Below are 14,636 nucleotides of genomic sequence, written 5' to 3'. Positions count from 1 at the left end.
ACGAATATAAATGCTTCATTGCAACCGTATTCATCGACGTTCCCTTGATTGGCTAGTATTCAGGGTTTATTTTCCTAAGTAAAATAACGGCCTCTGTAACGAGGAAGAGGAACCTCTTACATTTGATAACATTTGCCCCTTGCATTTCATTACCTACTACAGATTAAGACAAGATCTGCGTAGAGACCAAGAAGGCCACCAAAGGGAACATTGAATACATCCAACGCTTGTATATTTCACCGTTATAAGCAAGCACACACACAGCCATGGAACTAATAATAGAGCACCACGACTCATGACATCACGGAAAAATCTGTTCAAGCGTCCAGATGCGGTCACAACAAAAGCTGCTTTGGTGATTCACTCATTTAGTTTTCGTATAACCCTTCTTCATGGGTATGTTTGTGCATAAAAACTAGCTCTGTGGCAAGTCACAAAAAGATCCGATACACCCCGTCGCCACAGTGAAAAATTGCAGCATCCAGAAGAAAAAAAGGAGGCTCCAAGTATAATGGTCGGTATAAAACAAGTTGGCCTTATATATAGGGTGGACAATAGACCAAATGGCTGTTCCAGAAGGACAGAGGTAATAAAATATGAACGTGTGAATGCAGAATGCATGCCTCTGCACGGTCTCTGTTATTGCCCCTGGCGGTGAGGACATTATCAGTTCATATGAAATGTAGGCAACAGCAGCAGGTGACACACGGCACATGTGTCACCCCCCCCCCCCCCCCCTTGAGGTAAACAACCTTGCCGAGGATCCAAAGAGCTTGTTTTTGTTGTTTTTCTTATATTCACATTGCCATGTATTGGTCCCCTGGGCCTTTTTCAAGCTATGTGCACTGCTTTTAGCCCAGGGTGACCATCCAGATATTCCTGGCAAATAAAATTGATTGATTGATTGATTGATTGATTGATTGATTGATTGAGGGATTGATTGATTGAGTGATAACAGTTGCTGTCCAGTACCGGCACACCGCTAGAGGTCCGTAGTTGTGGCTTCGAGAACACAGCAAAACATGACACTGTGGGAGAGTACAGACGCACCATGCACGCCCTGCGCTAGCAACTAAACTTCGGAGTTGCGGCAGTAAAAAAAAAAACTTAGTAAAGCTATCGAAGTCGTGTTGCTATGAACACTGAGAATGTTAATAGGGCCATGCTCTAGAATATTTTTTTGGGAATTTATGTCTTAACAGAGCAAAAATACGCAGGCCCATCAAGCGACGGGATGCTTGTTTACCTTCCTCGTCGGCGGCATTATAAGAACAATAAAAGCATTGACAAGTTTTTTTGACTGTAGCAATGTCTCAAGTTATTATTATTTCGGCGTTTAGAGTAGCATTAATAGTTTAAAGAGTTTTTATTTCTTTATCAGAAAAATAAGCTTTGCAATTAACTTAGTTGGATTTATTTTCTGTGTATACCGAGCGTAAAGAACAGTCTGCCTGACTAGTGATTTAGAATTCTTCAGCATAATGTGCGATAATGGCTGCTATTTCTTAAAAAAAAAAATGGGGGGCATTTGCTATAGGATTTTCTAAAGCCTCTTATTCACTGCCGGTAGAGACTTAGTTCTTCGAGCGGAACAAATAATGTACAATTCAATATAATAATAAGCAATAACAAGTTAGAGTTGTCAGACCTGTTTGGAAAACATTACCGGAGCGGAGCAGCGGTGCCGTGCAATCTAGGGATCGGCGGATATTGCAAATTTTGCAATTGACAACGGAAATCTTTGTCTTTAGGACACTGACTGATTAAAACAGTGTCCATTCTGAAGCATTGGAAACAAGCCTAACTTTGTTTTATTTTGTTGTAAAAATTCCTTACGATGCGAATAGGACACATGGTAATGATTGTTAATGAAAGGAAACAGTGTATGGTTACCAATGCATAAAGTTAGATTTTATGAGAGCTGATCAGGTATTGATATTTTCTGACCGGAAGGTAATTAGGATTAAAAGCACATCTGAAAACGTATTATTTATTTACGAGTCTCTTCAGTTGTCCACACATATTCATTCATTCACTACTTCTTTTCAGTCGGGACCTCTGGAGTCACTCTAGAAGCCACCGAGCATGGACCATGCCATATTCCTTATGCTCTCATCATACTTCCCTTCCTCTTTTTTTAGGTAACTACTCTCTGGAGATTTCCCGGGGCAGTCATCCTTTTCGTTCATTCCGCGATGTTTCCATACCGTCCTCTTCGAATTTAAATACCCTCCAGGTGATTAACGTGATAACGGCCTTTTCAGCGGAGCGTTCTTGCGCTTCCACCATATCCTTCTTTACATTGTGGCCACTACCCGATTGCGCATTCGTCCGCACTGGCATTACCATCCTGCTTCCAAGATTAGTATTCTCCAGTCCGGGATTTCTCCTCCCACAGGGACCACCATCCGTGAGGTACCCATGCTAAGCTTACGCCGACTGCTACTACTTCAATATCGACTCAAAATGCAGGAACAGGCGGTGCAATAGCTGTGCCTGCAACGCAGGGCCATATAGTAGCCAATATTTGCGAAAATACGACACGTATACGATGCGATTTTAACTACACCATTTAAAATCAAATCTTCGCTCTTCTTTCTCGATACTGTGTCAAAAAACTGCATTTCGCACACTACACACTGCCAATCAATCTTATCCTTACATGCGGTCATTCGATCAGCATACACTCTGCAGTTGGAGGCACAGTAATAGCCTAATTAAAAGACGTCTTTTGATAGAAACGAAGAAAACCATTATTATTAGTGCGTTCTTTGTTATCGACAGCGCGAAATAAAGTACCAAAGTGCTCAAGGATTACGCCACTGGTGTACGCGCTTACGCTGGACCAACATCTCACGCCAGGATGGCGCCAGACATTTTAACAAACAGGCCTCATATCGCCATTCCTTACAGACAGGACTAAAGTGTACAGTCAGCCATCTGCAGTAAGCGTGTTGACTAGAGGATGCTGCAGCGCCCGCTTAAAATACATGTTGACAGAGACACATTGCCTTGCTGGGACACAAATCTCATTAGCGTGATGTATATAGGCAAATATATCCTTTCTTTGTAGAAGCAGGTCGGTCTGCAGATACAAAGCGTAAATAACTGACCCCTTGCAGCTAACTCCTCTGAGGGCTCACCGAACGGGCACTGACAGCTATGCACTCAAAAGGCATCTCTGTAGTGTTTTCTCTCTTTTTTTTAGCAGTGCCGTGCGAAAGAAGGGTTGCTCTTTTGTGCTGATCAGGCTGCTTCCGAAGAGGTACTAGTATAGTCGTTTTACGCCGTAACTTGTTAGTTATCCGAAGCGAAATTATTTTCCTATGCGTTGGAATATATCTCTACGTCTCGCGTCAAAAATAATTATGCCAAACCTTATATTGAGCGAAGCTTCAGTCGCCTTCGCACCTGAGTATTGCCTCTGCACAATACAACTCACCAAACTGTACTGCCAAAACTCTTAGCACGTTATCTCCCCTTACTCTCAACCTCAAAGGTAGGGGGGGGGGGGGGGCAGTTGAAAAAGGTGGAAAGAAACAAGAGCAAACAAATTCAACTGATTCGCAAATTCACTTACACTGAGAAATGGTAGAGGAAGCACTTCCATCCCGTTGGACGTTCCAGGAAATTGTAGACCTTTCCTTGAAAGGTCATCTTTCCTTTTTTGCAGCCATCCCGGAAGGGAAAGATACCGAAGTTTGTTCTGGAAAAGAGGAAAGAAAGAGAGGTAAATGATATGCGGCAAAAGAAGAAAAAAACCCGAGGCAAAGCAATAACCAAGCCTCGGCTGTGGTTGTCGTCAAGGGAAGGCCTTTATAGGAGGAGCAAACACGTCGTCGTCATTCTTTTTCTTGCCAAGGGCGTTAGTGGGAAACAACACCGTCAGCTTACGTTGCTGACTGCTTGTTTTGCTTTGCGCATGCGCTGAAATGTCAAGCTATAATTTCCTTCGTGGTTCTATCGAAATATATTCCCCCAGGGGGAAGTTAAGCTCGTGAGAAAGATGGATTTATCCCTTAGGCCACTGCACGCTGAGTGCCTCCGTTGCGTCCCTAACGATGAATGAGGGGCTCACGAATGAATTTTTTTTCAATCCCGGCTATAGTGATCGAGCTAAATTCTATTTGTCGAACACTGTTGAGTCTTGAGCTTTCGCTTCAGTGACATCGCTTTGATAGCACCTGATGTCGCTGCACTGCGTTCTTGCTAATGCAGTTTACATTTGCCGAAGCTCTGTACGGCGAATAGAAGCTTTGTCGGGATCACCTCAACTGCACAAATTTTATTGCATGAAACGTCATTGCACGAACTTTGAACCCTGCTTTAAGAGATTACTCGCTATAGAGGAAATCTGATAGACGTTGGGTATCAGTTATTAAATATTTCTCGTTTTGCCATCCGCTGGACATTAAGTAATATTATTATTTTTATTTGTCTGGAAGAAAGTTAATTCATTTATTTGGTAAGATTTGCGATATATTTCATCAATTGTCCAGTGTTTTTTCGGCAATATTTTCACTCAAATTTGGTGACAATCTTTGAAGGAGTCAAAGAATATAAAAAATCTTAAGCTGTCTACTACTGTCATTTTGAATTTGCTTACATTTTGTGTTATTTATTTAATGGTCCAGCTATGGCTCCTGTGGATATGCTTTCGTAAGGTTGGTGCTTTAGTGTGCAAGAAATAATTACACGGTCGAATCCAAGCACAAATCTTTTGTGAAGCCTCTGCAGAGCTTAGGAATAAAACGAACGCCCGAGCTAAGTGGCCCGAACCGAGAAATGTTTCGCTGAAAACTATTACAGAACCACGTATATACAGCTACCGCCGCAGCCAATTCTCTAGTGTGTTCAACTACAACCCACCCTAGCGCTGTACATTGCACTTCGTCGCCACCTTGAAGTTTCATTTGCGGCAGAACCTTTCTCAAGTCCCACTTTGTTTACCTATGTTGTTAAACCCTGTAGTTTAATATTTATACAAAGCCAAGTTTCCCGAAGATGCATTGGAGAAGCTTTTTTTGTTATTGTTTCCTGAAACGGTGATTTGTTGTTCAGCGCTGAAGCACCACTTTTCAGGCCACGAATCATTTTTCGCATCATCTTTAGATTTGCTCTTTTAGATTGTTAAACATCATGAGTGACTATACGTACCCTGTTACAAAACGCTTGGGCGCGCTGGTGGTAGCGACAAATCATTACCGTTAACATGGATGGAGCCATGCGCCAAAACGTATGCATATGGCATTTTTTAAGGTGAAATCCTTTCTAGCATCATGCTGCATCGGCAGAAAGTGACCGCAGGACGTGACCGTCGGACGCAACCACCGGACGTGTCATCAGGAATTGTCCGTCGTACGAAGACAGATTAAAGATGAAAAAATGATTGATAGTGATAGTGATTATTTGAAGGTATAATAGAGATTGGTTAAGGTTATAATGACTACTAATTACTAGTGATATGTAATGACTTATAAATCTCATGACGACTTGTAGCGACTGCAATTAATAAAAAATAAAAAAGGCTCAGTAAGGAGTATTAGTGGCTAAAATAACCTACTAATGATTTGCAATGATTACTAATGACTTGTACTGATCAACATGTCTAACAAAGACGTGTAACAACAACAATTCTTCAGAAGCGACAAAAACTTCTTAATAATGAATAGTAATGACTAAAATGATCTAAGAATGACTTGAAATGACCAATATGTCTAACCACGACTAGTAACGAAAACAGTTGATTAGAAATGACAGGGTGTGCTTAGCAATCAGCAAAAAGATTACTGACTACTATTGCATACTACTAGGCTTTCGCCGTTCACCTCTTAAGAGAGATTTAAGAGACCCTGTATTGTTTAAAGGATTCACTGTGAAAAAAAAATATTGTTCTTCAAGAGTAAAAACAGAACCGCAGTAGATTAGGATATCACTTTTGCCAGTGAAAAATTGGAACGATTACGAGATAGCACGGCGAAGCCAAATAGATCAATAACTTGAAGTACGAACGGTTTTAGCCCGTTCACTTAAAGGACCACGCAACAATAATAAAAAATATACTTTATTGCTTTCAAATAAAGCATATGTATAGAAATATCCTTTCATGCCCACTTGGGTGTTCCGGTTGTCATAACGAGTCCTCGATTTACCTTTTCTGCTTAGTAGTCTAACAAGGACCTTGGTCTTGATTCAATAATACCTTAATGACACATATCCCGCCTTCCCTTTCTATACTGCTGCAAATGACACTGGCATCAATGCTGGCCGCACTACATCCGTCACTATGAACGAGGGTAGCCATAATGAACGTTTTTAGGGTTAGGCCGCCCGAGACATACGCAACTCGAAAGTAATAAGAAATAAAACACAACCCCCGTAGCCGACTTGGTACGGCAATGCACGATAAATTTTGGCGGAAGCAGTGTCACACCCCACCGGAAGCACGTGCTTTCAATTTGGAGTCAATTACCTTTCACCTGTGATGTGATTACACCATTGATTATTCATTCAAAAAACTCAATAATAAAAAAAGCTCTCTTCTATGAGCTCACTGTTTCCAGGAAGCGATGGCTTCCTTCATAAGGTCATCACAGCAAGCCCCCGTTTCCATGATAATGTTTGCTGCTTACCTTACAAAAGTGCCTGCGCTAACGTGGATGCAGGAAGGTAACTGTTCTTCTCAGTCGTCTTTATTTGGCTGTATCAGAATTTGGGGGATTCGGATGTCTCTTTTGGGCATAAGCTTGACAACATCGGATAAGATTTAACTTTAATGCAGCGGACAAGCATTGCATATGTAATGTTAAAGGCTGTCCACCCTCCGGTCTAAAATATTTTCTTCCCCGGTGACTGTGAGACTTGGCCCCTAGGACGCAAGGCCGCAAAATGTTTTTCAAGAGAGTAACTAATAACGCAGTTACAGCCACAGTAATCACCCGATTCTGTCATGCTTCTCTGCCTCCGTTCCCTCGCAAAGGTTTTTCACTCTCCTGCCCGAGGTCGTCTAGCCTCCGCAAGACAAATTCCCCTTCCTCCTCCGCGTTTGGCGGGAGGTGGGGCGTGGCACTCCGCGAGCGCGAAAAAAAAAAAAAAACATGGGCGAGGGAGCGCGCGCCGCTGGATTCAGTCTGGCCGTGGCGAGGGAAAAGCACGCAGCGAGCGGTAGACACCCATCCTTCTCCCGTCAGTCAGCGAGATGGACCAATGAACGTCGTTCTCGAGAAGTACGTCATAACTGTAGCTGCTTGAAGGGACGACGCGTACAGCAGCACGGTCAGTGCAAGAATGACGACGTTTATTGCCAGCACAGTTTATAAAGGCACTAACACGCGCGCTGTCTCTACTGCGCATCACTGATACGCATCGGCGCTGATAACAGTCACTACACGTGTCCGATACAATAACTGTGGCTCGACGGGCCAGCGCAGGAAACGGGGAGGCAGGCTTCCCGAAGGAGAGCATGAGAGAACTTTTATTTGTATTTTCGTTGCTTTGCGGCGCGCGTGTCACTGTAGTATTTTGCACAGACTATCTCCGGTACCTGATCGACACACTGGGCTCCTTTGCTTAAAAGGTCCTTCCCTGGACAGTGGCCCTTTAAGGTCCACCCAACGTGCACCTTCAGTTGTACGCCCAAGTATACCAATACACAATGTGTTCGAGGTAAAATGGATCAATATTATGAAAACACCTAGACGTTCGGCCGAATAGAACTCCAGTGACTGCTATTACGACACGTTTTTTTTTAATTTTGGAATACCGTTCCAGAACTTACATGTATGCCAGTTCCTTTTTTGTTCGATCGATTAGTGAATGGATTCGGCTTTTAGGTCATCAAGTGTGCTCCATAAATGAAGATATGTTTTTTTTTTTTTTTCACTTTGTTACCCCCGCGCTGTAGCTCCCTCGGGCTAAGCGGGGTAATCATTGAATAAACAATATAGAATAAATATCGGAAAGTGTTTGTGTCCTTCTAGTTAAACAATTTCTCGAATTTAATTATGTAAGTTTTATATATTGTGACGTACTCAGTACGTAACAATATCAATCCAAGCACTGTGCTGTACATTGGAAAGTTAATGAGTGCCATGAAAGCAAACGAAGTTTAGCAAATACCATCCGACAGAGAGCTTCGTTTTTCCGAACGCGCACGGCCACATTTCACTGACATGCGATTTGGAGAAGCGCTGCCAAATTCGCCCCTCCATCTCTGTTCAAGACAGAGACTCGCTCTAGTGTTGGGTGCCGGACAAGTTTCGATGGCTGATGACAACGCCTTTTCTCCACGAGCCGACTGCAGCAGCGGGGGCTCATTCCAGTACAGCGCGACAATGCGAAGCACAGTTTAATGCATCGTAGAAGGCGCAAATCTCGCAGTCTTTTATACAGCCGTGGTTAAGAGCAAGTAATCACACTGCATTCGGCCGAACAAGCTATCAATAATGGGGCATGTCTTGCCAGTTCTATAATTCCCCGAATAAAAAGGATACTGTGAGGTTGCTTCGTCGAAAGTTCCCGGGTCGGACGGTTTCTGCGGCGTTCGCCAACTTCCTTATGAGGAAGTGAACGCCTAGAGCTACATTTAACAATTAATCACGTAATTTCGAAGCACTATTCATGAACGCGGATTAACAAAAATACTACCAGTACTTTGAATAAATATTAAAAGCGTTCCGATGAGTTTAATTTGAACGGACATGTTGGTTTTGCTTAAATATTGGTGTATATTATAGCTGCGCACCCAGGATACAGTTTACTTGAAGAGGTCTGCGCTGGATGCTTCACACGATGCACAACAGCGGATGTCTTGCTTCACTGGGAAGTCAGGAAGGACAGCCACATCGTAATAATTCAAATGGATAATATCACAACTTTCTTGCTCTATGTGCACGACGATTAACAAAACGTTTCTATAGCTAACGCATTAAGAACACATATTAGCTCTTCGATCCATCCGTCTGCTGGGCTGTGTGTCGTCAAAGCTACGTTACCAAGGTCAAGGAAAGATAGCCTGGCGGAAAGGGACGTCAAGAAGTGCTCGAAAAGGATGAGCGTTATCACTTAACAATCTTCATCGTCCTCTTGCGCCCTTTTACCATCTTTAACCGATTATGTGCGGTTGACTTACCCCAAACTGAACAAATGAGGCGAGCTTTTTTATGGCACGAAATGTTTGTTTCAAGCTCTTAATGAACGAGCCAACTTTTTCCATGGGACAAAAAGTTTGTAAAGTTTGTTTCTGCAATTTCCGCATGCATGTATTACGTGGGATGTTGTTATATATATTCTATAAACAGAATAATTGTGCCCACATGATTCTAAGATTTAGCTTTCCGAAGTTCTCATTAAAGATCATTACAGCCCTTGTACACCACCTGGCGGTACATGCATATTCAAGAGGCTGCTCTGTTGCACTACATTTCGGTCGGATTTCGGTCGGTGTGCTTCGCGACAACACTAAAACTGGGCGATCAATTTGAAAATAAAATAAAAATAAAACGGGACATACGCTTCGGCCATTTCGCTAGGATATAAACCGGTGCTTCTAATTGCAAGCCGTAGCGTCTGCGGATCGAGGATGGTGTCTCTATTTTAAGCAATCGTTAGAAACGCAGAAGGCATATTCAAATGAGTGCGCCTTCAGATATTTCCAATGGTAGAGCACGTCATTAAAAATGAGGCGACTGAAAATGCATGTTTAGCAAGTCTCGCTCTCTCTAATCGTTTCCTTGTTTCAAAACGTGTATGGGGAAAAATAAAAAAGCGCGCGCCTTGCATTAAAAACTTCATTTTAAAAGCCTTCTCGCGATTTCTGATTTAACGAGATAGCTTGTTATCCACTGACTTTGAAAAAACCACCTATTCCTGCGCGAATGTGGCGCTGCTGGGTGGTTTACTTCTGGCCCTTCATTTTTCGGTAGATATAGTAGATCAACAGAAAAAGATTTTGTATGAGAAGAAACTGCTGCATAAAAGGCCACTTAAGAGAGTGATATGGATGTTGCAACTCTTGTTTGAATGGATAGTTTCACTTGCTGGGTAGCCAGCTAAGAGATACATGAATCAATGTATTTCTGCGTAATATTTTGCACTGAGAAAAGCGCCACATTGAACGCTACGAATGCAGCCGAGTTGAAAGATGTTTCGCCTTTTCTTAACGGTAAGTCTGGAGCAGTCGTTGAGTGACCTGTCTCAAAGGCTATCCGACAACGTTCTTCGACGGTACCTGGTCAACAGCAACTTTGCCATTATAACGACCGTCCGACAGTCATCAGCCACTACCTGCAGACGATGAGTGGCTGTACGTTTTTTCGATTCTTTCCACAATGGTTACCTATGCCTGCGTTTGTCGCTATGAATTTTGTACGACAGGGCGTCACCCTCTAAAGTGTCACGTGGACAATGACAGAACAAGGCCCCACCTGGAGTTCATTAACGTGTACTGACACAGCATAGCGCGTGGGAGTATTGCATTTAACCACAATACAACCATGAAAGCCGCGGCCGGGATCAAACGTAGCAGAATTTGATCGGCAGATGAACGCCAAAGCTGAGCCGCCGTGGGATATCGTGCATGTAGAGCATTTGCCAAAAGTTAGTGATAGTAATTATACTATACAAGTAAGGACCAAACAATTTATCCTGGTTTATTTTGACAAAGATGGTACTTGCGTACGTACGTTTGTGTATGTGTGTGTGTGTGTGTGTGTGTGTGTGTGTGTGTGTGTGTGTGTGTGTGTGTTGTGTGTGTGTGTGTGTGTGTGTGTGTGTGTGTGTGTGTGTGTGTGTGTGTGTGTGTGTGTGTGTGTGTGTGTGTGTGTGTGTGTGTGTGTGTGTGCGTGCGTGCGTGCGTGCGTGCGTGCGTGCGTGCGTGCGTGCGTGCGTGCGTGCGTGCGTGCGTGCGTGCGTCGATTCATGTATGCAGGTGCCCACGAAAGGCTTCGGAACACAAAAATTGGAACACAAAATAACTATCTGACCCATACAAGCATGCGGCTAAGAGCTCAGTGCTGTCGTCTTCGCTTTCAGCCTCAAGCTGCATTATCCGCACCGCAATGCCTAGTAGCTCATTGAGGGACGTCAAAATTGCGTGTGCGGGCGTTTTTGTGATTCCGGCATGTGTTTGAGGGCACCCCTATGTCCTATGTACGTACAGAAAATAAGAACCAAAAATCTCCTGTTACGGCAGGCAGGATCGATAAAGATTTACATTGAATCGTCCCATCTCTTCAAAGTCCCTATTTTCGCAGATGACACGAATACCGTATAGATTGCAGGTTATTTAACTTCACAAAAACAGAAGGTATTATTAAATGGGACTAGCTCAGGCTCGGTCACTGTTGCACCTGGTGTCTCGCAGAGGTGTATTCTGGGCCCAATGCATTTCGTTGGTTTTATTAATGTTATCGCAAACGCAATAAACTGTAAAATGTAATTCCAATTATTGTGTTTCAAGGCGAAAGCCTTTATTGCCTCATCGTTGTCGTCAGCAAAAGTGTCACGCTTTTGCGGCGGCTCTGATCGGTCGAGACGGAATGATGTCATGGAGGTCTCGACCAATCACTGAGCACCACCACAGTAATGCGCGAATGCGTGCCTTATATTAACATATGGGAATAAATGATCAAGCACTAATTAGTGATTACTAAGGGGTAATTACTAATAACCTACTAATTACCATTATATGACTACTGACTAATTTTAATTACTAATTGTTGCCTCATTAATTCCTACCGGGTGCCGCGCACCCCGTAAAAATCACACAACAGTAAACGTTGAACAGCTGCAAAGATACAAGGAGCGCCATCTCGGCGCTGCCAAGCAGCATTCACTGAATAAATGCACTCGCAAAATGTGAGAGTAGTCGCTCGCTTTACTCATAGCAGCATTCATCGCTACATGCGCAACAGTCGCGTAGCAGAATGCAGCACTCAGACCTTCGCCTTTCATCACTTTAGTCGCCAAAGTGTCCTCGAATTTATTTTATTCTGTTGTCAGAAATGAGACTGGTTCGACGAAGCTTCAGGACAAATCTTTCGTGGAGAAAAGGGATGTCTGGAAGATTCAGTTTTCCGACACGAAGAAGTGAGGTCCACTGAGCTTCACAAATAAACACAACAAACTTCCCAATATGTATATAAGCCTGCTTCAAATATGCTGTGTAACGTTTTATGAATAAGGAATAGGGGCTGCGCATATACAAAATATAGTTAGTAAAGTGGGAAGAGCGCCTTGGGGGGGGGGGGGGGGGATTTTTGCAACGGAGGTTGATCGTTTATATGGAAGTAAAGTAGGCTGCGTATCAGGCATACATGCAACCAATATTAGATTATGCTTGCTATGTTTGGGTCCCGCTCCATCATGTGCCTGTTGATGCAATTAAGCGTATACAGTCTGTTGCTCCTCAGTTTGTTACAGGAACACTTGATCAATTTCTCAGTGCTACAATACGAAACATGAATTCTGCTGGTACCCTTTCGATGAACGCCACAAGAATGGCAGTCTTAAATATTTTGCTAGCATTTTTCACAATAAAGCAGTAATCACTGCTTCAATTTACTCACAGCAACCGCATTATGTTTCTTCTCAAAATGATCATAGATTTAAGGGTCGTTCATACCAGTGCTGCTCTAACTTATGTAAACCGTCATGTTTCCTGCGTACTATAAAGACTGAACGTGTTACCAGAAGATGTAGTTTGCCACAAAACTTTGAGCCTGTTTTGTGATGTTTTGTGCCTTGTGCTGTAATGCCCTAGTGGTTCTGTGGATAAATGAATAAATATAAGTAGAGCGCTGCAGTGTTCTATCTTACCAGCCAAGAAATCGTATAGACTCCTTGTTCGCGATACAAATTTCTTATTTCCACTTCAGCTGATACTGATAGCACGCATTTAGTATTCATGCGTCAGACTGTCTGTCCCGAAGGCAAGATATATGTTCGATGGAGCTTGAACTTCATCGCAGCTTCACGGTCCCCAAAGACTTGTTTTCTATAGGCTTTTTCTTTCTCGCAACAGTCCTAATGTATGTACGCTTCACGTAGTTTAAAAATTAAAACTTCATATCAACATCAATAGCAGCAGCCGGAATAAACCCCTTTCAGGGCGAAGGCTCCTCCCACATTCCACCAATTTAAACGGTCCTGTGCTAGCTGCATCCACTTGACCCCTGCAAACTTCTTAGCCTCATCCACCCACCTAACTTTCTGCCGCCCCGTTCTACACTTTCCTTCCATTGGAATCCAATTTGTTACACTAAGCGACCATCGGTTATTCCCTATTCGTCCTATATGTCCTTCCCATGCCCGTTTCTTTTTCTTGATTTCCACTAGAATGCCATTACCACGAGTTCTCTGCGTTATCTCCAACTTAAGTAGAGACATTTTCCTAAGCCTCCATGTCTCAGCCGCCGAGATGAGTACAGGTAAGATGCAACTGTTTTATATTTTCCTCTTCAGCGATACCCGTAAGACAATAGTCATAATCTGCGAGCACTTGCCAAATGCGCTCCATCCTAATCATATCCTCCTTGTTATTTCCATTTCATTTTCCGGATCTGTGGTTAAAACCTGTCCTAAGTAGACATATTGCCTACCATTTCCAATTCTTCGCTACCTACTGTAAACTGCTGTTACTTCCCGGGGCTGTTGAACATTATGTTCGTCTTCTGCATATTGATTTTGAAGCCTACCTTTTTGCTTTTTCTGTCTAGGTCATCAATCATTCTTTGCAGCTCAGCCCCTCAGTTGCTTATCAAGGCAATCTCATCAGCGAATCCCAAATTACTGAGCTATTTTCCATCAACCCCTATTTCTAACTGCTCCCATTCAAAGTCTCGGTAGGATACCGGCAAACTATACATATAAGGAAAAGAAAGATTTGACTAAGAAACGCCAAAATATGGAAGTCTACAACCCAACACAGTAGATAGACCTGGCCAATTATCAAAGGTAATCATTATGCGCAAAGTGGCCTTCATAAGGAATTATACCATGGGAAAAATTGTCTATGTTCTAAAGATCAGCGGCAGCCTTAAAGCGGCGAAGAGGAAATTAGGCATAGGAAAAAATGAAATGTATGCGCCAAGGACCAAGAAGGGAAATGTCAGCACTAATATGGACAAAATAGTCAAAGCAGCCGAGGATTTCTATTCTGACCTATACAGTAGCTAAATTAAACAGGAGAATATTAAGATTCTCAGTAGTGAAGATCAATCAGACGTTCCGCCAGCTACGAAGTACGAGGTCAAGAGAGCTTTAAGAGCTATGGAAAGGAGGAAAGCAGCCTGATAGGATCAGGTAACTACAGATGTTTTGAAGGACGGGGAGATATCGTGCTATAAAAACTGGCCAAACTGTGAACGCATTGCCTGGTGACATCGTGACATCGACGGTACCGGTAATAAAAGAACGCAAACATAGTCTTAATTCACAATATTTCCTAAAAAAGGAGACGCAAAGGACATGAAAAATTATAGACCAATCAGCGTACTATCCGTTACGTACAAGGTGTTCACTTAGGAATTCGCTAATAGAATCAGGGCTACCTTAGACCGCCATCACCCAATGAATCAAGCAAGATTTTGGAAAATATATCCTACTATCGATTACATTGATACTATCAGTGAGGTGAT

The 14,636-nt window shown here is 42.9% G+C and overlaps 1 protein-coding gene across 1 annotated transcript in view; it reads right to left on the bottom strand.

Annotated features, from left to right (window-relative positions):
• The window catches only part of LOC146172637 (potassium voltage-gated channel subfamily KQT member 1-like), a 199,384-nt gene that overhangs the window by 175,136 nt on the left and 9,612 nt on the right, over window positions 1-14,636 (bottom strand). The window contains exon 2 of the mRNA XM_084585629.1: window positions 3,581-3,706. Coding sequence (XP_084441755.1) covers window positions 3,581-3,706 — 126 coding nt within the window. The remainder of the gene's footprint in view (window positions 1-3,580; window positions 3,707-14,636) is intronic.

This window comes from Amblyomma maculatum, chromosome 11, assembly GCF_055883805.1.
Source record: "Amblyomma maculatum isolate TAMU_Amacu chromosome 11, ASM5588380v1, whole genome shotgun sequence".
NCBI classification, from domain to species: Eukaryota; Metazoa; Arthropoda; class Arachnida; order Ixodida; family Ixodidae; genus Amblyomma; species Amblyomma maculatum.
The sequence above is the reverse complement of the archived record's forward strand: the minus strand, read 5'-3'. Positions and strand labels throughout refer to the sequence as shown.